The following is a 24738-nucleotide window of genomic DNA, read 5'->3' on the forward strand; positions in this document are numbered from 1 at the left end:
AGGAGTGGGAAGTGGAGGAGATGCGGTGGATAGCATCGTCAACCACATCTGAGGGGAAATTGCAGTCTTTGAAGAAGGAGGCCATCTGGGTTGTTCGGTATTGGAATTGGTCCTCCTGGGAGCAGATGTGGCGGAGTCGAAGGAATTGGGAATATGGGATGGCGTTTTTACAGGGGGCAGGGTGGGAGGAGGTGTAATCTAGGTAGCTGTGGGAGTCAGTCGGCTTATAGTAAACGTCCGTGTTGAGTCGGTCGTCCAGATATGTGGAACAGTCCATCTTCCGCAGCTACACTGGCACCACTCCCCACCTTTTCCTCCGCTACATCAATGACTGTATCGGCGCTACCTCGTGCTCCCACAAGGAGGTTGAACAGTTCATTCACTTTACTAACACCTTCCACCCCAACCTCAAATTTACCTGGACCGTCTCAGACTCCTCCCTCCCCTTCCTAGACCTCTCCATTTTTATCTCGGACGACCGACTCAACATGGCAACACGATGTCTGGAGGAAGAGCGCCTCATCTTCCACCTAGGAACCCTCCAACCACAAGGGATGAATGCAGATTTCTCCAGCTGTCTCATTTCCCCTCTCCCCACCTTTTCTCAGTCCCAACCCTCAGACTCAACACCGCCTTCTTGACCTGCAATTTTCTTCCCGACCTCTCCGCCCCCAACCCCTCTCCAGCCTATCACCCTCACCTTAATCTCCTTCCACCTATCGTATTCCAAACGCCCCTTCCCCAAGTCCCTCCTCCCTACCTTTTATCTTAGCCTGCTTGGCACACCCTCCTCATTCCTGAAGAAGGCTTATGCCCGAAACGTCGATTCTCCTGTTCCTTTGATGCTGCCTGACCTGCTCCGCTTTTCCAGCAACACATTTTTAAGCAACATTTTGCTTACAGCTGTCGTGATACATATAATATGGAATAAAATGTAAAATGTTTTTCAGTTTTCAGATGTCAGCAGAGAATTTTGAAAAAAGCCATTTGAACCATCCAAATTTCATTTCTGTTGTAATCTCAATAATCAACAGCTGTGAATCTATCAGGTAAGTTTAATATGCTGCCTGATGTACTGCCTGTCACATTGAAAACAGGAGCAGTGTCATGCATGGTCAAGTATATAACCATTCTGTAGATTTCTGTGTAAGGCAGAAAGATCTAACAATTACTGCAAAATGCTTTTAAATGTTTATGTTTGGACAACAGTCAGCAAATAGGTGTCAGTTAGATTTCTCAGATTGATCAATAAAATAGGGTGTAGTCCTCCCAGACCATAGGGTTGCTCTCTCATTAAATAGAGGTGACTGGTCGCGGTTTAACCTGAGGATCATCACAACTCAGGTGAAGGAGAGATTGAGAAAGACAGTGCCCTTCATGATAACCTCAGCCAGGAGGAGGAATTGAACCCATGCTGTTCATGCTGAACCAACTGTCCAACCAACTGAGCGAACAGACTTTCCATTAATGAAGTAGTAATGTACAAGAACTTGTTTGCAATCATCACACAAGCCGATCTGAACAGTAATAGGTAACATGATGGATTTATATCAGACCTTGATGCACCCATTATCAGGGTGAAGACAGAGACAAAAATCACCTACTTTTCACATAACTATATCTAGTTCCACACTAGCATGAGTTTTCCTCACCGACCTGAGAGCTGGGATGGGGCCGACAGCTCAGTTCCACAGCACTACTGAGAACTCCTGATGGTCCTCAGCTGATTCTTGTCCCATTCTCTTCACTAGAAAGGTCACACATCAGATATCAGATAATTGTTTTAACTATTAACCCAATAGGTTTATCTTTACAAGTCTCCTCTCAATGCTCTGTCAGTTTAAACATGTGAGATTTATGCATTTTTCATCTGTTTTCAGGAATCACAACACAAATGAGAAAATCACAAACCTTGTGTTGAAAGAGAGCATCCATTCAGTTCTGAATGAAATGGAAAAGAAGAAAAAAGACATTATTTTAAAGACTTTATTTTGTAAACTAAAGGTACAATAAGAACAAAGTCAACTAACCTAATTTGCAAGGACTGTAGAAGTAGCTTCTTATAAAATTGTGAAAGGTTAACTAATAATCTTCATCTTCTTGAGTATATAGTCTATAAACATTTCATTATGCTTTGCTCAATTCCTGTCATCTTCTGCAGTTTTTACTTTTGACAATATGCAAATCTGCATTAAGTAGGATTCTGTTAAAATTTGGAAGCAGCTAGCTGAGCAACCTGTTGATTTTTGGTCACAGTCAGATTTTGAAAGAAAGTTGTTTTACATTTAAATAATTTGAGTTAAAATAGATTAAATCTTTTATATTCTCCCTCAGCCTCACTGTAAAAAGCTGGTGACAGAAAAATGGCTTGAGTGTACAGAACCAATAGATGAAATACTTGAAATAACAGAGAAGCATCTCACAAAATTAAAGAAATTGAAAGCACCACATTATCAGGTATGTCACAGACAATGTATTGTTGATATGAGAGAAAACACGTCATGGGAACCAACTTTTCAAATAACCGTAAAGCTAACAAGCAATGGCTGTGTAAACTTTCTGCTAACCTTTTGAGAGAATGTTAGCATACTGATGTTAAATCAAGTTGTAAAAGTATTTATGATGGAACACTAAGCCATCCAAAGTTTCAGAATCATTCTAAACTATCTTAACTAACCTCAAGCAGGATAACATATGGGACAGTTAGTAGTCTTGGGTTAGGACAAGAACAACAGTGGGACTCACTTCTGTTCAACACACCCCACGTAAAGGGATCCGTGTTGAATCATGAATGGATGGAGACAAAATCAAGTGTAAAAAGTTTGCTATCACTGATAAATTTGGGGTATCAATATTGCAACCCTCATGGAAACATAAGGGAAATTTCTCCAGAGATATAGAGGCACGTTTGGAGAAGGAGGGGCTGGGACCGATGTTGACAAAGTAATGGTGAAAGGCAATGTGCTGGATTCCTGACAAACTGATGCCTCCTTGTGGTTTTACTGGAGGCGGCATCAAGGAAATGATGGTAAGTAGCATAAGACAAAGTAGTTGATGTAAGGATTGATCAGCAGGGTGCTTTCACATGCGGGAGATCCACCTTCTCTGTAAATCTTCCATTCATAGGAAGTATGGGCATAATGCTGATTCCAAAGAACACAATATGTTTATGCAGTGTTCAGTTTGAAGCCAGAAATTAGCGAACCTTGGTCATTCACCTAAAAAGACTTGAAATTGAATTTATGTTCTCCTGCAAACAGAGCTGCTGAATAATGCTGGGAATGAGTAAAATGGCTGCTGAGCTCATCAGAGATATCACACCCTCCATCTGTTGCCACCCTCTCCACCTCCAGTCAACTCAGGAGACCGCCAACCACCCCTCATTTCAGCTGCTCTGATTGGTCATGATTCCAAATATTAAGCGGGTAGACTTGCTGCATTGTGAAATCAGGACCCAAACATAGGCCCCCTGATTATTTTCTATCTTGGAAAAATGTAACCCTCATAACAATAACAGTCTGCGGAATGTGCTCAATCTGAAAAATCAACCTGTAGCAGCAGAAACTAGAGGGAAAAGTATCAACTTTAAAGAAAAGCTCTTTCATAAACATTTTACTTGGATCCAGAAGATTCATAAGAAAAAAGATATTTTCAAGCCTGATTATAACGTTAGCTTTCAGGTGGGAATAGAATGTTCAATATGTACACCCTACTGTAATTTCCTTTATTTATTTAAACAGGATCTATTGATGGAAATCCATCAGCAGCTTATTACAGAATATATCCTTCGAATTATGAAGAAAAAGTTGAGCTGTAAAACAGAAAATCAGGAGAAACAAGTGGCAGACCAGATACAGAATGAATCTCAACATTTACAGAAACTATTCAATTTCTATGTAAGTAAACACAGTGACTTATGAAAATGATGCAGGCTAGGATATGACAGTAATAAAGGAAAACAAACTGCCCAAAGGATTGGGAGATACTGATATACAGATAGCACAAGTGTAAAAACATTGTGAGGAAATCCAAATTAAGTTTATAGTGCAACACACAAAGCTAATCAAATAAGGTTGGTAAGCTACAGGCTGAGACAATCACTTTGAGTGAAATGATAATGGAGACTGGCTCAATAAAAAGGACGACCGAACACAATAAGGTCACTAAAAGTCATAGTGAACCCCCCTGAAGAAGGGCTCATGCCCAAAATGTCGATTCTCCTGCTCCTTGGATGCTGCCTGACCTGCTGTGCTTTTCCAGCAACACATTTTTCAGCTCTGATCTCCAGCATCTGCAGTCCTCACTTTCTCCTAGGATTTTACAACAATCCATAATGGTATCATTGGCACCTTTGCTGAGACTAGATTTATGTATTAAGTTTAAACTCCATCAGCTATAAAATAGTGCTTTAAACCCTGTCCCCTGGGAATTAACCAGGATCTCCTGTGTTGTGAGCTAAAGAAAAAAAAGCAAAGAACTACAATGCCAGAAATCAGAAACAAAAGCAGAAACTGCAGGAAAAACTTCACATCCAGAAAAACTGAAGTGTTCTGAAGAGGGGTCACTGGACCTGAAGCGTTAACTCTGCTTTCTCTCCACAGATGCTGCCGGACCCACTGAGATTATACAGTAGTCTCTGGTTTTGTTTCTCTTTGTGGGTTGTCGCAAAACCATTGCACCACTCTTTTTCCCCTGAACTTTCTGCACATACTGATGGACCTCTGTTTGTGGATAGCATGTTGAGCGAGCTGGTCATACCATAAGTAAGGGCTGCACTGATAGAAAAGCATTGGGTGACCACCAGGAAGACGAGTAAGTGTGGGCAGACAGTGCAGAAGTCCTGTGTGACTAGCCCCCTTTCAAATAGATATTCCATGTTGGATACTGTTGGGGGAGAATGGCATCTCAAGGAAAGCAGCAGCAGCCAAGTTTGTGGCACTACAGTTAGCTCCGTCACACAGCAGGGGAGGAAAAAGACTGGGAGAGCTTTCATGATAAGGGGTCACGATTGTAAGGGTAAGTGGTAGGTAGTCCTGTGGCAGCAAACAAGCCTCTTGAATGGTGTGTTGCCTCCCTGGTGCCAGGTCAGGGATGTCTCAGAGTGGCTGCAAGGTGTTCTGAAGGGAAAGGATGAACAGCAGCTGTGATACATGTTGGTACCAATGACATGGGTTTAAAAAAGAGGTCCTGCAGCAGAAATTTGGAGAGTTCGGTGGTAGATTAATGAGGAAGACTGTTAACGCTGTAATCTCCAGATTACTTCCGCTTAGTACCATGTGCTACTGAGTATAGAAACAGAAAAGTAGGTCAGATGAACACGTAGCGAAAGGGATAGTGTAGGAGGGAGGGATTTAGATTTTTGCATCACTGGGACAGTTTCTGGGGTAGGCGGGACTTGTACAAGCTGGACAGGTGGCACCTGAACTGGAATGGCTCCAATATCCTTTGCTCATGCTGTTGGGGAGGTTTTAAACTGATTTGGCAGGGAATGGGGCACAGAGCAGATGCAAAGTCAGGAGCAAGGTCCAATCAGACATAGAAGGAAGACAGAAAGGGCATGGGCATGATAAGGCACATACGAGGTCTAGAAAGCTGCATTGTATCTATTTTATTGCGAGGAACATGACTGATAAGGCAGATTAGCACAAAGGAATATGATATTGTTGCAAACACTAAGACATGAAGAAGAATAGGACTGGCAGTTCAACATTCCAGGGTAAAGAAGTTTCAGGCACAATACGGGATAAGTCAAAGAGGTGAGGGCATTGCTTTATTGATAAAGGAAATAATCACTGCAGCAATGAGAGAGGGTGTTCTCAAAGGGTCTTCAAATGAGGCCATCTGGGTAGAGCTTAGACATAAAAAAGGGGTGATTACTTTACTGGGATTGTACTACAGGGAGATAGTCACAGAAAGATAGAGGAGCAGATATGTAGGCAACTTACAAAAAGGTGTGAGAAAAACTGGGTTACAATTGTAGGGGACTTCAACTTTGTTAGCATTAACTGGGTTCACCTAGGTGTGAAAGGATTAGACGAGGTGGAATTTTGAAAGTGCATGCAGAGGGTTTCTTGCACCAGTATGTACATAATCCTGCTAGAGATGGGGCAGTACTCGACTTCATCCAAGGGAATGAAGCTGATCGAGTGGTTGCAGTTTGAGTGTGCGAGCATTTTGGGAATAGTGACCATAAATCTGTAAGTTTCAAAGTCATTGTGGAAAGGGTTAGGAATAGTGTAAAAGGTAAGTTACGTTAACTAAATTGGGGGAAGGAAATTTTTAGTATCATTGGACAGGATCTGGCAAACATAGACTGGGAGCAGATACTTGCAGGTAAGTCTATATTTGGAAAGTGGGAGTCTTTTGAAAGTTGTATATTGGGAATTCAACGCCAGTGTGTACCTCTAAGAGTGAAGGGCAAGAGCAGCAGATCCAGGGAATCCTAAATGTCAAGGGATATCAAAAATTTGATAAAGAAAAAGAAGGAAGCATATGTCAGGTACAGGACATTAAGTACAGGGGAGGCCCTTCAAAAGTACAGAGAGTGTAGGAGGTTGCTTAAAAAGGAAATGAGGAGGGCATGGAAGGACCATGAAATAGCTTTGGCAGTTGGGATTAAAGAAAACCTCAAAGCATTTGGCGGCGGCATGGTGGCTCAGTAGTTAGCACTGCTGCCTCAGCACCAGAGACGCAGGTTCGATTCCAGCTGTCTGTGTGGAGTTTGCACATTCTCCCCATGTCTGCGTGGGTTTCCTCCCACAATCCAAAGATGTGCAGGTCAGGCGAATTGGCCATGTTAAATTGCCCATGGTGTTTAGGTACATTAGTTAGGGATAAATGTAGGGGAATGGGGCTAGATAGGTTACTCTTCGCAGGGTCGGTCTGGACTTGTTAGGCCAAAGGGCCTGTTTCCATACTGTAGGGAATCTAATCTTATAAGTATGTTAAGAGTAAGAGAGTTATCAGTGAAAGGTCCCTATTAGAGATCACAAGGCAACCTGTGCATAGAGCTAGTGGATGTGGGTAAGATCTTAAATGATGAAGGGCTTATGCCCGAAACATCGATTCTCCTACTCCTCGGAAGCTGCCTGACCTGCTGTGCTTTTCCAGCACCACACTCTCGACCCAAGCATAGTTCACCATCTTTCAGGTCTGATATTGATCAACTGGTAAATATTTCAGAGCATTGACAGATGGAGTTTAATCTTGATCAGTGCAAGGTGATATATTTTGGGGATCAAATAATGGAAGAATATACACAATGAATGGTAGGTTCCTAGGGAGTACTGAGGAACAAAAGGATCTTTGTGTACAAGTCCATTGATCCATGAAGGTGTCAGCTCAGGTAGACAAGGTGGTGAAGAAAGTCTACAGGATGCTTGCCTTCATTAGCTGGGGTGTTGAACATAGGAGCCAAGAAATCTTGTTAGAATTTTATTAAACTTTGGTTAGGTGACAGATGGAATACTGTACAGAGTTCTGAACACCACACTATTAGAAGGGTGTGATTGTACTGGAGAGGGTGTAGAGGAGACACACCACATTGTTACCTAAAATGAAAAATCTAGTTATGAGGAGAGATTGGATAGGCTTGGTTTGTTTTCCTTGGATTAGAGGAGGCTGAGGGAGGATATGATTAAGGTATACAACATTATGAAAGACATAGACAGGATAGGTTATGATAATCTTTTCCCATGGCAGAAATGATGAAGACAACATGGCACACATTTAAAGTGAGGAGTAAGTAATTTAGAGGAGAACTGAGGAAAATTTGTTTGCCCAAAGGAAGATAGAAATATGCAACATGCCACCTGAGAAGATCATGGAGGCAGCTACTCTCGCTACATTAAAAAGCATCTTGGAGAACACTTAAAATGCCAGGGCATTGTTGGATATGAACCAAGTGCAGATAAATGGGATTAGTATTATTTGGTGTTTGTTACTCAATATAGACATGTTGAGCCAAAGAGCCTGTTTCTGTGCTATATGATTCCATGACTCTGTGGTCAGCTAAGTAAAAACTCACTCATTTAGGGCTTTCTTCACAGTAGAAGACAAAAATAACATATCAGAAATTGTTTGGAATCAAGGTTCTAATTAGAGTGAGGAATTTAAAATAATTGCTTTTACCAAGGAAAACCTAATTGATGAAAGCAGTGTAACCAAACCCTGATGGCCCATAATCCTGGATTTTGCATGACATGCCTCTAGACACTGGGGTTATTGTGATAGAATTAGCCAGTTCGACCTCTTAGAATATGAGTTCCCTGATTGGGTCTGTTAATCAGGTCCAATCAGGGAGCTCTGGTTGACATAAAAGGATAAATGTTCGGGATATTGCACTGCTGAATGTCCAACTGATTGACGGCATTGCTATTATCAAAGATTATGCATTTGTAAATACAGGGTGATTGGTGATAGGATGCTTTCCCTGAAGAGTTATTTCAGGGGATACATCAATTTTGAAGTTCTGACATTTCCTCGACTTTCTGGAAATGGCCTCATGGATTGAAGTTAACAAATGTAAGCCAGCTATTCAAGAGAGGTTAGAGAAAGGAAACAGGGAACTAATGACCAAAAAGTGTGAAATAAATAGTATGGGAAATGCTAGAATCTACTGTTAAAGGAGTGATAATATGGCACTTGAAGCATTCATCATATCAGCAGGGTTTATGACTAGGAATTTGACAAATCCATTAATGTTTTTGATTGATATAATTAGAAAACTAGAGAAAGGGTAACCAATGTATGTAATACTTTTGGGTTTTCAGAAGCTATTCAAGGTACCACAAAAATATGTTGTTACATAAAATAAGGGTGTGTGGAATTGCAAATAATTTATTATTATGAACTGAGATTGGACACAAAGCAAATTAAGAATAAACAGGTCATTTCTGTATAGGCAGCATTGTAACAGGATCAGTGCTTGGGCCTTAACTGTTTCCAATCTAGGGAGATGAATGTAATGTATTCAAGTTGCTGGTAAACAAGATTGACTAAGGCCTTTTCAAAACAGTTGTAAAGGACTATAGAGTGGTTTTCTAATTGAACAAGAAAAGTTGGACCATGTCATAGGGGAAGTGAGGAAGTATTCACTTTGGTAGGATTACCAGAGTCACCCCATAGCCTTCCCCCCAATCTCAATGCTGGCTTCCTCAATCATACACTGGGAACTTTTGAACACAAGACCCTGTCTAGAGCCCGCAAGAAAATATTTGCATTTTGGGCTCCCCAAGCGATGACATTCTTCCAGCTGCTGGTGGATGACAGAATTGACAAAATTGCCGTTATGTTCAATCTGTTTTGCAACAAAGTATAAATCTGGCGGTGGACCATCATCAATAATAACAAAAACGAAAGGATGAATTGATCATTGTATCAATTTATATCAGGTTTTGGGTAATGGTTACAGCTCATTTCAACTGACCACATCATCAATACACATTGATAACTGTTCTGTCACCAGTGTCATATAATGTCTTTTTTAAAGTAGCTAAGAAGAGAAGTGTTTTTCTTTTCCATTTAACCAGGGACCTGAAGACAAAGTTCTCGAATCAGCCCTCCTTAAAATAGCTGAAATCATCAGACTAAAAGATGTTGATGCAATTATCATCGAAGTTGCTGCACTTTTTCGAGATTTCCCAGATATTAGGTAAGAACAGTCAGAAAATACAACTATACAACTCAAAAACACCAATACATCTGAACCTAACACTTATAACAAAGGAAAAACAGTGACCTCTTACTAATTGAATTCTGTTCTTTTCCAAAAAAAAACAAATTTCCAAGGTAGTTAATCATATCATGTAGATTCTAAAGATTTTTAAATGTTCTTCTCAGTGTTTTAAGTTTTGTAGTCATCCTGATTATTTTGATAAGATATTTCCATTTTTTGAAAGATGCAAGAGTGTAAGGACAAAAATGTCTGTGTTTATTAAAAGGTAATGTTATTATAATATTTTCAGCAAAATCCTAAAAGTATGTATTCAATATATGGTGAGTGGAGCTGAACATAATAGCAAAAAAAATCCCAAATCACAAAACCAGATAACTGCTATATATGACTCTGCCATGTTTTACTCAATTAAATGACATTTTCGTGCAATTTCCTGTTATTTCCTATTTTCCTCGAAAATTCTGGCAATCAGATCCAGCAAAAAATCTTTACAGGAACTGAGCGCACAGTCAGTTTATGTAGATATTACAGCTCCTTTCAGATATTCCAGACTGAATTTGAATTGTTCAAAAGTGTTTGTGGCATTGTCTGAGAGCTAACTAAATGACACAGGATGCTGTCATGCCATGATCAGTTGCCATGCAAAAGCTGCAGTATATTTGCAATATATGGAAATCTCTGCAAACTGACTAATGCACAATAGGGCATGATTCTTTTTGGTATGCAAATAGCCTGTATGCAAATAATCTGATGTAACTCCATAAAGATCCTTTCCCATTGAAAGATTTGTCTGGTGCTGCTTTTGACGTGCAGTCTTACACTCTGCATTGAATTAGCATTGGTCTCTTGATGTCATAGTAATGATTGGAATTTGTGCTATGCTGTAAGGCTACGGGCAAAGTCTCTATTAAGTTCTACATGAATGAGTTTGGACTTTCCAAAATTGTAAAACTATGGTGCATCACATGCAACAATTGCAAACCTCTGACTCAAGCCTCCCAATCCAGGCATAGCATCTGTTTCAAAGGGGCCCTGCAGCCACTTCCAGGGAGTTTTCCTATAGGTGACATAAAGTATCTGCTTCATTTTTGGAATATTGAGACCTTAGAGTTTGATATGCATTTAGTTGGCAATCCTATGGCAGGATACAAAACAAAATAATTTTTAAAATGCTTGTGCAATTAATACAATCAAGTACATTTAACAGCTGCTTTAAAGCAATGGCATTATCAGAGTGAAAGTGGTTAAAGTGTGGGATCAGTCAACCTAGACAGCAATGTTCCTACAGAGTACTGTAGCTAATGTTGATTCTTTAGATTCCAGTATGGAAATGTCTTAAGTGCAATATCATATGCAATTGAAACAAAAATTCAAAGAAGGCAAGTTCCAAAATTGAGAATTCTGATTCCTGTTTAAGCACAAGGATTTTATTATAATTGGATGATTCACTTCTAGAATTTTTGATTAAGTTAGCAATTCCCACATATATGCAGTCAGCTATTGACTATAGATTGTCAGTGTGCTGGACAGAATATTTATTCTTCAATTTTCTGTCGATTGTATGAGAAACGAAGCTCACTGACTTCAATAATTTCAGTCCGAGACAAGATTTGAATCAGTAGTTCATTTATTTCGCTCTTGCAAGAGGGATGTGGTATCTACTGTGTACAAAGGCAGTCACACACACACACACACACACTGAATTCAACTAGTCCACAATATTTATGTAATTCATTCCTATTCCCTCCTCCCATTGCTCCTCCCCTATTTACATCTCCCACTTCTGAAAGACCGGTGCCCATTACTCTTGTTCATCTCTTGCCTTATCCAGCCTTGTCTATGACAAAATGCTTATTTCTGGCCTCACAAAGCCGTTTGACCACATCCTGCTGTGGTCCATTGTTAGGTATATCCTCCTTCACTACCATCTGTTTCCCTTACTTGTTATGACCTCATGACTTCTTGATTGTGGTTTGTTCTTGTTTTTGCAGAAGAGGGAAATAGATGTGTATAACTACTGTCTGTACAGGCATATTAACCCCCTCCCCTCACAGTACCTTATCTATTTGTCTGTAACACCTACCATTGTTTGCAGGCACATTTCACTCTTGTATGCACACTTTAGCTATTACAAAAGCAATTATGTATTTCCTTCACATAGTTTTCATTCTTGTTGACTCAGCTCTTGGCTGAAACAATTATACACTGGTGTGAGTTCATTTACCTTGCATAAGTAATTATGATTGCAGAAGTAACACTACTTTATCTATATCCCACAATTGTAAATGTAGCTTTTGTTTCAATGAAACTCTTTTCAACTGTTCATCCTAATCAAATGGTCCATTCTCTGCAGAAAGGGGCATGTTAGAGCTATCTTGTCCATGAAAGTCAGCGTGAAAAGATCAGATGAAAAGAAGATTCTGAAAATTCTCAACACACCAATGAATGACTCCAATTCTTCCATAGAGAGGAAACTCTTTTCCAATCCTACCTTATTTAAGGCTCTCTAGAAATCATCGAGAAAGCATCAAAAGAGTGATTTATTTTACTAAACAACAAACAGATCATTGTTGAATAATAACTTGTCACTTTGTTTATACAATGGAGTGTTTCCTACTGTGACACACTCACCAGCCTGTGGTTGCTGTCTAAATAGAAAAATAAGTACTTGCATTTTATGGAGCACTTGTCCTCAGCATATCTGAAAGAACTTTATTTCTTTCGGGATTTCTGACTACATTGTTACAGAACATTCCTGGCCTAATATGTGGTAAAATGCAAATTTACCTCTAACTTATATTTGTACATTCGGATTCAAACAGTGTATTGCAGATATATTGACACTCTACTGTTAGTTCAGATCCTGCTGCTGCTTTGACATCATTATTCATCAAAGCAAGTGGCAGCAGTGGTGAGAGTCATTATCAAATTATGTTGACTGATTCTGCTTTTGCATAGTTGGAGGAGCAGTGGATAAGAAATAGTCTATCTGACTAATAATAGACAGGAGTGACCGGCTGACATTAAACAGAACAACAAACTGCTCCATAACGAGGTCCTGATCGGGTCTGAAAGCCACACTGCAATGGTTCACATTCAAGGCAATTTTTGTACAGAAAGCAAAATCATTCTGAAAATGTCAAGAATATAATCCATTCAAAGTTTTTTTCAAATTTTTTTTTACATTTTCATAAGATGTGTGTATTGTTGGCAAGGCCAGTGTCTGTTGCCCATCCCTAATTGTCCTTGAACTGAGTGACTTGCCATGCCATTTCAGAGGGTAGTTGATAGTTAAACATCTTGCCAGGGGTCTGAATTGACATGTCGCTCAGACTTAGTAAGGACAGTAGGTTTTCTCCCCTGAAGGATGGTAAACAAGATGACTTTCTACAACCGTTTGATTGATTCATGATTTCTATAAAATCGAGTCTTTGTTGTTAGATCATAAAACCCCTACAGTGTGGAAGCAGGCCATTTGGCCCATTGAGTCCACACAGACCCTCTAAAGAATTTTAAAATATTTTATATACAAACAATTTTCACACTTGGATTATGAAGTTTGTTATTATTTTCCAGGCCAATTGTCACAGATCACTAGGTGTTGCATCTTAGTAGGAGAGACACAATTATTGAGTTAAAAATCACACAACACCAGGTTATAGCCCAACAGCTTTATTTGGAAGCACTAGCAGGTGGTTGTGATGAAGGAGCAGCACTCTTCCATATAAGGTGCTTCCATATAAATCTGTTGGACTATAACCTGGTGTCGTGTGATTTTTAATTTTGTACACCCCAGTCCAACACTAGCATCTCCAAATCACAATTATTGAGTATCTTGTGACATAACAATAAAACAGGGATAGCTATAATTTTTTTTAAAACGTACTGTCTACTGATTACATTTGGTGCTAATGAGCTTCTTTGAAAACAGTAAATTAGAAATAACTAATGATAGGACCAGAGAGTGAACTGTCAATACTTCTGTATCCTGTATTGTAGCATACATTAAATGGTTTAATAACCACACTAAACAGAAGGAAGGGGAAAGCCAAATGGAACATCATAAACATTTGTTGATGCTGTGAACAATTATTTTGGGCTACTCTGTTTAAGTTGTCAGTATTTTAACAGCTGGTTATCTGTGAGAGCATTTAACAATTTTTATGTTATAATTCATGTTACTTTTCTTCAACTGTCATTTAGTTAAAGTATATAGATACAGCTGCATAAATATTTCTGCACAGAGTTCTACAGAATTAAAAATGTTTGTGTAGTTTCCAAATATACCTAAAACTAAAATATGCAATGTAATAGACTTAAAATTTCCAAAGCAAATATAATTGCTATGTTAGATGTTAACTCTAATTGTGCAGGCTTGTGTTCTAGCATTATTTATACAGTATTAAAAATCTTTACTTGTGTTTTTTTTCTAATGCATATATAAAATAATGTGCCTTTTAAACAAATTTCTGTAATATTCTCTGTTGGAAGCACATTGAAAGGCTTAACCACATTGTTACTGGCTGTGTTCGAGTTCTTCAACAATAAAACAAAATGTAGTAGTTATTCAACTTTTTATTTGGGTTTTTCAGTGTCTTAACCAGACATGTTATATAACACAGTTTCTAGTTTGCAAATTGAAGTTCATACACAGTGTTGGCTCCAAGCTCCATTTGATGTTCCTCTGAAGCTCATGTAACTGAACACATACTGAGCAACGTAAAGGGCTGCATGGAGAAAGAAGCGCAAAGGGTGATAGGTGGATGGTATGAGTTGGCACTGAGCTGGCATAGGAATTATAAAGAGTCATGGACATAATTGGGGTTATATAGGGCATGAGGATTCATAGGAGGTGGGTACAAGACGATGGGTTGGCATAAGTGATATGAGGGACTACAGGGGTGGGTGCAAGAGTGTAGTTTGAAAGTGATAGTACAAGTTGAGTGAGAGGAATGAAAGATGACAGCAGGAGAAGTAGTTTCTGTTTTAATCTTTATTTAAGCACTGTGCTGGATTCCTGAGGCAGGATTTCCACCCGGCCCATTTTGGGGGCTGAGACCTGCCTCAACTTGCAATCCAGCCCAAGTTGAAAGTCTGATGTTTGGTGGTCATTTTTAAAGGTCAGGTTTGCCTGCTGGGATTTCTCTGGGGTCTGCTTCTTCAAGCGGGTAACAAAACTTTGGGCCACATTTGTGCATCCTAATTGTCCAAACTCCATAAAATATAGGCCTACGAGCCCAATTTATTCATTCTTTTATGATGGGACAATCCTTTCATCATAGGAACTAATTTAGTGAGTGTTAATTGTCCCACCTCCAATACATTACACTTCCTTAAATATGGAGATCCAACCTCTGGGACTCAAATTCCATGGCAGTAAAAGCTGGCTCTAAATGGTGACAGGAAATTACAATTTTGATCCCAGTCAGCACTGGTCATTTATCAATGAGCAACAGGAGGCCGGTTCATTGTTTGTAATTCAACCAACAATCAGGGATAAATGGGCAAAAGAAAATCCCGAATCTTTAATCTGAAAACTTATTACACTGCACTGAGTACTTTGTCCAACCATAAACTCTGTCAATGTAACCAAAACCACTTTCCTTTTCAGCATGATTTCTGCGGCAAATAGGAACAGCAGAATCAATAATGTTTTGCTGTGAATTGCTGTGGGCAGTATCTGCTTTGTATCGTAAATAAGGGATTTCACAGCCAGCAATCCACTGTGGCCCAGTTACCACCCTCAACAACCGTTATTGACTCAGCATAAGGAGGACAGGAATCAAGTCTGTATCAACTTACCACTAACTTTATTGGAAACAAAAATAGAGATTACTGAAAAAGCTCAGCAGGTCTGGCAGCATCTGTGGAGAGAAATCAGAGTTAATGTATTGGTTGAGTGACCCTTCCTCAAAACAGACGCTTCTTCAGAATCTCACTAACTTTATTAGTCTAGTTCAAACAGACATACATTTCCTACTATTTGGTTAAGGAAAGGTTAACAGCAAGCATGCAATTTGTACAAGACTCGAAACTAAATACTCCCCATTGGTTTCCATGACAGTCCCTCCTGAACAGTTAACAAAAATAAAGGCTAATATCCCAGAAAAGAAGATTACTCTGGCCAGGCGATTTCTCCATGTGTAGGGGTTATCTCCACACTTCCAAGCAGAGGGTCCACATCTTCGTGAAGGTTGCTGTTCAGAGCTTTTGTTGCTAGCAAGCCAAATTCCTTCATTTTTATCTTTCTTCTTTATCTTCCCAAACCGTGGTGTCTTGTCCTTTTTAGCTCTTAGCTCATCTGACGAGCTGGTGTCTTTCCACTATAGGCTCACTTCAAGGACTCCATAAGGATTACCTCATTAGTCTTCCACCAAATAAGGACTTTACACCTTATGTCATCCCTCAGGGCTAATCTGGTTCAAGCCAGTGTCTAGGGCGGGTGTAACTCCTGTTGGCAAGCTTGCTGTTTTTAAATGTGGACAACTCCTGGCCAACACCACAGTTCCCTGGCCAAAATTTTGTAAACCTGATCCCAGATTAAGCCATGATGTGGAAGTACCGGTGTTGGACTAGGGTGAGCAAAGTTAAAAATCACAACACCAGGTTATTGACCAACAGGTTTATTTGGAAGCACTGGTCTCAAACCAATCTTACTGTTGTTCATCGCCTACTATATATTTTTCTGCCTTTATCTAAAATACTTAGGATACTTGTGCCACACGCACAGCTGTAGGAGAATGAATTACCAAAAACCTCAGATCTACAGTTTTTCATGCTTAGACTTACATCAATTGGTAGAATTTCCTTTTTAATTGTTTTATTATGATCCCAATAGATGTTAATACTGGACAAATCAGATCCCAGAGTGAAGCCTGGCTCAGAAAATCATAAGCTTAATTTTTGCAGTTGGTTACTGTGGCGGTTAGTCACTGAAGATACTCACACAAGGCTATAAATGGTCTCTAACAAAAGAACACAAGTTTATTACAGAAAAGCAGAAAATAAACAGAACCCTCTCTACATATGTACATAAGACATTTTAGAAAGATCTAAACCTAAACACTAAAGCAAAATATCAACCTGTTTTCCAGCAAAATCTTTGAAGTCATTCATCCCTGAAGTGTCTCTCCTTTCTTAACTCTTTAATTTCTGATTTAGCTGACACTTTCATTTTGAGAGCCCAGAGATACCTTTCCAGTTCAGAAGCCTGGATTCCTTGTCCTTCCTGATGGCCTAAACCTCTTTTCAGTTCTGACAACTTGCAAACTTCTACACAAACTCTCAGAGTCTTCTCAAACCTAACCCGTCCTTCTCGGAATGGAAACCCAGATTCCTCTGAACTGATATCAAATAGGGAACTCAATGAAATCTGCCTCTTAGCTCTCTGTGTTTTGTACGTTCAACGTCTTAAGCATTTCTTCACTTAACAGCACAGATATCCTGTGAAACTACCTCCACAGAAATGAAACCACACATCCATTTTGTCTCTCATTGGTGAACAGAGCATATTCCATCTCTAAGGACACCCAAGCACAAACATAGCCACACAAGTTGGGAATTAAGACCTCCTCCACAGCCTAGCAAGTTAGCTGTTTTTTTTAATGCCCCAACTTACTCAATGATGCTGTCGTCCACCTCTGGAGCAATGGGAAATGAACCCAGGTTTCCTGGCTCTGGCACTGCACCACAAGAGCCCATGCAAGTTAGTTGCTTTGTTTTTCATGTCCAGAAGTGGTCTTATGCACAACTGAATGTTTTTGTTCCCTTCACCAAATCACCCAGGATACTTTTTCAAACCATCTGTGTTTCCCAATTGATGAATTTACATGCAAAGCCCACACCCCTCCACACTGGATGCTCAAAGATCAGGAGCGTGAAGCTGAAGTGAAACCAAATACACACCAAAAGATTTTTTCAAATAACTAAAACAGGGCTGCAACCACTCAAAACCAATCTGTACACAGTACCAGTTTAACAGCTTCAATTAGGATAATTAGCTGCCATTTCTGCCACCTCCAGTGTGATGCCACACCAGACACACATCCCCCTCCCCTCTCCTGTCAGCCTTCCATAAGGACCTTCCCCCGGGACACCCTGGTCCACTCCTCTTTTACTTCCAATGCCCCCACAGTCCTACGACACTTTCCCCTGCAACTGCAGAAGGTGTGATACCTATCCATTTAGTTCCTTCCTCCTCAGTATCCAAGGGCCCAAACACACCTTCCAGGTGTCACCTGCACTTCACGCAATCTAGTCTACTGCATTCACTGCTCACCATGTGGTCTCCTCCACATTGGGGAAACAAACCTTAGACTGGGTGATCGCTTCGCAGAACATCTACATTCTGCACACAGAAAAGAACCCGAGCTTCCAGTTGCCTGCCACTTTAACACACCACCCTGTTGCCTGGCCAACATCTCTGTCTCAGGCTTGCTGCAGTGCTCCTGCGCAGCTCAGTACAAGCTGGAAGAACAGAAACCGAAAGAACTGTGGATGCTGTAAATCAGAAACAAAAACAGAAGTTGCTGGAAAAGCTTGGCAGGTCTGGCAGCATCTGTGGAGAGAAATCAGGTCTAGTGACCCTTCCTCAGAAGGGTTATGAAGAAAGGTCATGGGAAATGAAAAGTTAACTCTGATTTCTCTGCACAGATGCTGCCAGACCTGCCAAGCTTTTCCAGCAACTTCTGTTTTTGTTTCTGGAAGAACAACACCTCATTTTCCATTTTGGGAACTCTACAGCCTTCTGGACTCAATATCACAATGAACAATTTTAGGGCATGAGACACCTTCTTCTATGTCATTGCCCAACTCCCATACAAGATGCCTTGTTATCACATGGTCTGCTTTTACACACAACCCATTGTTAGCTACTGATTATCCCCATTAGTAGCTTTTCAGCCTCTAGCCAGATCGTCATTCACTTCTTTGTCTGTCCAACTGTTTTCTCTCTTTGGGCTCTATCTCCACCTATTATTTACTCCTTACCCTTTTCCTCCCACCCTATCTTCTGCCTTAAAAAACATTTTCCTAGTTAGCATCAGAACTGAGGAAGGGTCACTGGACTTGAAACGTTAACTTTGGTTTCTCTCTACAGATGCTTCCGGATGTGCTGAATTTTTCCAGTAATTTCTGTTTTTGTAGCGGCTTCGGCTGTTGGACCAAGAGAAATCAGCTGGCGGCATTGGATGAGCAATCAGTCTTAAGCCATAGGTTGCCAAGGTAGAAGACAGTTGTCATAACTTGAATGAAAGCAATATATGCATGTATCCTGTAATACAATTGTCTGCGTTAAACACCATCCATGACTTATTTGAAGTAATTAACAGTTTATGCAAATGTCAGTATTTCAAGTCCCATGGTGGAATTTGTATGCACTTTTTTTTCTTATTTTGGGGAGTCTGAAATTACAATATGATGTAAATTGTCAGACTAGTTCTTTTATATAACTTAAATTAGTCAAATAAAGCAGCTGGTTTATGGAAAAATAAGTATGCTGTGCCAGATGGATAGAAACAAATTGGTCTTTTAAAATCTCTTACCACAATGGAAATGTAACCTCAGTGGGTATTGGAGGGGATTTCTTTCTGAAAAGAAACAGGCATTGCAGTAATGAATAGAAATTGTTATCAGCATTGATTCCAAAATTATAGGAAATTGCATGCTTAGCAATTGTCCTAGTCATCACTCTTTGAAAGACAACAGGGTGCTGATAAAGTACAAAATTAAATTGTGTCGGTATATGTCAATCCAGTTCAAAATCACTGATGATATATCTATAATTAATACTTTTGGAAATCTGAAATTTTTTTGTAGTGCATTATTTAGCCAGTAAGCTGAGAAAAATCCTATACAATCCAACACACAGCAAATTTCACAAACATTTTTATTACCTGGACTTCAGTATGCAGTTTTTTTTTGAAGTTCAGATTTTATGGGGCCAAAATAAACTAGATTGGAACATGCCAGGACAGTTGTTGACTCTTCCATACTTTAATTCCAGCCGCTGGGCTTCCACTTTCTATCTCAGACTTAAATATCTGTAACAATCCAACCTCTACAGTGTTCTGCAGTAAAGAATTCTGCAGATTCACTACCCTCTGCAAGAGAAATTCCTTCTCATCTCAGTCTTATTTGGGAGACCCCTTTCTTTGAGATTATGCCCGACAACCCACAACATGTGCACCTATTCTGCAAAGTCCCCTAAGAATCTTATATGGATAATTCTTGTCCAAAGATTACCTCTCTTTCTTCTAAACACCAAAGACTACAGGCCAAACTATTCAACCTCTCCTCATCCTTCCATACCCAAAATAAACTTGGTGAGGTTTTCTAGATTGCTTCTAATAGCAGTTTATCTTTCATTAGATAAGGGGACCGAAACTATCCACAGTATTCCAGTGTGGTCTAATTAGTGCCTTGTATGGTTTTAGCAAGATTCTCCAACATTTTACTCTAAAAATAAAGGAATAAAGGTCAATAGTTCTTTTTCCTTCCCTATTTTCTGCTGAAATTACAAGATAGTTTTTTGTGATTTATACATGAGGATTTTCAAATAGCCTCTGTAATATTGTTTTCTGTGGTCTTTCTCCATTTAAATATCGTGCAGCTCCTTTATTCTTCCTGCTAAAGTGCATAACCTCACGTTTTCCTCATATCTCTTCTTCCTCAGGCAGCTGGGGAAATTTGGCATTACGGCAAATACCCTTGCCAACTTTTATAGGTGTGCCATCGAGAGCATTCTATCTGGATGCATCACCACCTGGTACAGCACCTGTACCATTCAAGATCAGAGACGGTTACAGAGAATGGTGAACTCAGCCTGGACAATCACAAAGGCCAACCTCCCATCTATAGAATCCATCTACCAGGCCCACTGTCAAGGAAAGGCCGCCAGCATTCTCAAAGATCCAGCCCACCCTGACAATGTTTTTCTACAACCTCTACCATCGGGGAGAAGGTACAGAAGCCTGAACGCATGCACCAGCCGGTTTCGAAACAGTTTCTACCCTACTGTTGTTAGAATACTGAATGGACTCACAAACTCTTAACATTTGCCTGTACCTGTGTTTTTTGTTTTTGCCACTGTTTACCTATTATTTACTATCTATGCTACTTAACCATGTGATCTGCCTGTATTGCTTGCAAGACAAAGCTTTTCACTGTGCCTCACGCATGACAATAAATTCAATTCAATTCAATTCCCACACTATATTTCATCTGCACACTTGCTTCACCCGTTTATATTCCACCTGCAGATGTTTTGTGTCATCCTCAACACTTTCTTTCCCATCTGCTTTTGTGTCATTTGCAAACTTGGCTACAGTACATTCAGTTTGCTCATCCAGGTCATTAATATGTTTCCGTATTGTAAACATTTGTCGCACCATCACTGATCCTGTGGCACTCCACTAGTTTCAGGTTTCCATGATGCACATAGCTGATGCCGACCCATACTAATAAACCACCTGCAGAACCATGGAGTCCCACATTACTAAGTAGCCTAATGTGTGGTGCCTTATCAAATCAGATGTTCAACAGAAAATTCCAGAAGGTCTTGTAGCTTCAGCTACCAATGATCTGAGTTTCTGTGCCAAGCAGGTTAAGATAAAAGGTAGGGAGGAGGGAGGGGGTTGGAAATGCAATAGGTGGAAGGAGGTTAAGGTGAGGGTGATAGACTGGAGTGGGGGTGGGGGTGGAGAGGTCAGGAAGAAGATTGCAGGTTAGGAAGGTGGTGCTGATTCAAGGGTTGGGACTGAGATAAGGTGGGGGAGGGGAAATGAGGAAACTGGAGAAATCTGAGTTCATCCCTTGTGGTTGGAGGGTTCCTAGGCGGAAGATGAGGAGCTCTCCCTCCAGCCATCGTGTTGCTATGGTCTGGCGATGGAGGAGTCCAAGGACCTGCATGTCCTTGGTGGAGTGGGAGGGGGAGTTGAAGTGTTGAGCCATGGAGTGGTTGGGTTGGTTGGTCCGGGTGTCAACCATTTGCAAAGGTAATCTGCAAGTGTTGTAACTTCAGAACTGATGAGAGACAAGAATCCTCTCTGAAATTCTTTTCTACCTACTCAGTCCACATCTATAGCAACCTCAAATGATTGAACTACAGAAGATATCACAGCTGCTGAATTCTGACTTTCACTTTTCAATTCCTTTCATCCTCTGGAAAACAGAATTTACAAGTAAGTTACAGGCTCACAATGATAAATATCTTTAGTCCTTAAAATCTTATCCAAATTTAATATTTTATTGACTTTTAATCTTTGTTTTATAAATTATAACTGTTGTACCTTTGCTTCGTAACTTGCTGCACTTGTTACCTTTGGTCTTCTTATGATAAAAAGCTTTATAACTGGTCTTTTTAAAATTAATACACTCAAAAATTAAAAGAAGAGCGAAGTGAGCTACATAAATTCAAAAAGAAACTGTGAACTGACCACTCTGAGACTACCGCTACTTAGGGAAGAAGGAATTTTTATAAAACAAACAGCTGCTGAAGCAATTTTTAAATGGAATGTTAAGTCCAGACAGTGGAAAACTCATTAGAAATTGTAACTCTAGTGTTTATTGATTCATTGGGTCCCAATTTCAGCAGAATCCGAGGGGAGGATGCAATCAAAACACCTCTGTGTTTCTATAAGTTACATGTTCTGAGTATTTGTTACACATTAGACTGGATTTCAATTGAAAGCACTCTTCAGAGACCCAGAATATCCTGTTCATCCTCATTTAGATAAGTTTCATAAGAAATTATTCTTTACACTGTTCATGGGATATATCAACCTTTGCTGTGGAAACCAGACACACAATAGGTTGCCATTACAATTTAGCTTTATTTAGACATTATTTTACATTTGTGTAAGTAACAAGGTGGCACTACAATACCATAGACTCTAAGAGGGATGATTTACCAGGTCTGCGGATGTGGAGGTAATGGCGCAAACAAATGTGGACAAACATTAATCTTCCTAATGCTGTCCTAACCCCACCTTCTCCTGCTTTTCTGAGAGACTGTTTCTATGTGGTGATGGTAACACATCCAGAGTGAGAAGAGTCCAATTAAACCAGTTAAATGGACAATTTATTGCAAACTTTGAACGCAATGAATTTTTAATGGCACATCACATGGGCCCCATGGTATTTCAGAACTTCAGTACTCAGAGACCACAGTTGGATGCTAAAGCAAAATGAAAGTAAGATGCAATCTGACCATTTAATGGCCCATAGCAAGTCCAGGGTAGTCACAGGAAGAGGCTTGGTCACAGCAAGAGACTGCAAAAGTAAGTGGTGCCAAGATGTTTTGGGTGTTCTGAGTAAATGAATACAAGACAAAGAGGTCATGCAGGGTTAACAGAGTGGGGAGACTGGGTAGGTGAGGGTGAGTGAGGGAAAATGGTGACCTAGTGAGTTTTCTTGCACTATCATCCCAACCTCACCTCATTAACTGAGTTACACTCCTATGGTATGCCTCTTGTCCAATGCTAAACTGATTCTCTCACCTACTGCAGTCAAGAATACTCACCACTGCTGGGACATCCTGGGGATCCTGGCACCAGCATCATCATTGTGCACCTGGTCAAGCCCTGGCATCACAGTTTGTGACATTCACCCTGGGCATGGAAGATATGAGGAAATTAGCACGTTGTTCTGCGGACAGGGATCTTGAGATCCTGATGGATGGGATGGTCTTGCCTCAGGACTGGCAGAAGCCATGTCACCAGACAACACCAGCCTTATCCGAGGTTGCCAGCCTACTCCAAGTTTGCCACCTGGTCAGTATGGTCTCAACAGTTTGGAATATCATAGACCTTTCCTCTCCTGTGCTAGTGCCACCATTTTCTTTCAGCTACCTCACTCTGATTCTCTCTCTGCTACTAATCCTACCTCTTGCCAAGGTTCATGCCCATCTCACTGTTTCATGCATGAAAATCATCATGAAAATCAACAAAAATTACACTTAACCGATTTCTGGTAAGATTCATACTTTTGTGTTCCCAACCAATCAATTAGACCTTTGCTCATTCTTTGGCACAAAACCAACATACAGTGGTGGTCTCTGCTCCTGGCATGTTTGCCTGACCATTTTTTGTCTTGATGGCCATTGATTCTTCTCAACCAAATGAAACAAATTTCTAATGCTCCCTTCATAGCTGCTCTCAATAGATTCTATCATAAAGCCCTATAAAATCTTCTAACATTTGTCCCTTGCTTAATTGCTCAACAATATTTCTTTGAGCTATGGTTCCATATCAGTCTCTGACTGATATCTCCTTGAACATTCATGGTATAACTGGCTGCCTCTTGGTCAGTTTGATCATTATTGTAACTAGTTTAACTCTTTCCACCAGATTTTTCTTTTAATTTTCACATGTACTGCAGTACAGAAATACAGGAGTACTGTGAAAAGTCTCCAGATCCCAATTCTGCAGTGCCGTCTTAAAAATACAATATTTTTAATTCAGAATTTTAAAAAGGCAGGAGAAAAACATAAAAGAAACAGAGACAAAAGGAAAAAAAAACTTCAGATCTTAAAGTTCTTGTCCAAAAGAAAAGGAGAAACTCCAGACTTTAAAGTCTTATCACCCTGTGATTTGAATAAGTTTACCACCAGGTCAACAATTCATGTTTTCTATGTTTCTCTGCTCATGGATAAGATCTTGATTGTGAACCATATATACATTCTCTGCCATCTTATACCTCTTGTGAAGCAGAGTTGCTTGTAGCATACAGTGCCTTTATTCTTACGAACTAGCTGCATTCTGCTGCTCTACTGTGATAAGTCTGATATCGGGGTTAGGATTCCTGTAGCACTTCAATGTTGCTTTACTCCTATTGTTTTTAAGGACTCTCTTGTCCCTACCCCTGGATCAAGAGGCCTGGATTCAAGTCCCACATGCTCCACAAGTGTGTAATAGCATCTCTGATTAGGTTAAAGGTTTTTAATCCTGCAGTATATCAAAGCTACTTTATTCTCTTTACCTGATGAGCTTTTAAGTCTGCTGCATGGCAATACTATTTTACTTTCCTTGTCTTTCTAACTGTGCAGCATAACAATTCCATTTCCC

General features: G+C 40.0%; 1 protein-coding gene across 4 annotated transcripts in view; it reads left to right on the forward strand.

The window, feature by feature from the left end:
* The window catches only part of tnfaip2a (tumor necrosis factor, alpha-induced protein 2a), a 67299-nt gene extending 53052 nt beyond the window's left edge, over positions 1–14247 (forward strand). For all 4 annotated transcript variants that reach the window (XM_043697476.1, XM_043697480.1, XM_043697479.1 and 1 more), the window contains exons 8-13: positions 951–1049; positions 1881–2004; positions 2335–2457; positions 3741–3896; positions 9531–9652; positions 12030–14247. In XM_043697476.1, the coding sequence (XP_043553411.1) occupies positions 951–1049; positions 1881–2004; positions 2335–2457; positions 3741–3896; positions 9531–9652; positions 12030–12186 (781 nt within the window). In that variant the 3' untranslated portion in view covers positions 12187–14247. The remainder of the gene's footprint in view (positions 1–950; positions 1050–1880; positions 2005–2334; positions 2458–3740; positions 3897–9530; positions 9653–12029) is intronic.
* Positions 14248–24738: the final 10491 nt, after the last annotated feature.

The sequence above is a fragment of the Chiloscyllium plagiosum genome, chromosome 10, assembly GCF_004010195.1.
Source record: "Chiloscyllium plagiosum isolate BGI_BamShark_2017 chromosome 10, ASM401019v2, whole genome shotgun sequence".
Taxonomy (NCBI): domain Eukaryota; kingdom Metazoa; phylum Chordata; class Chondrichthyes; order Orectolobiformes; family Hemiscylliidae; genus Chiloscyllium; species Chiloscyllium plagiosum.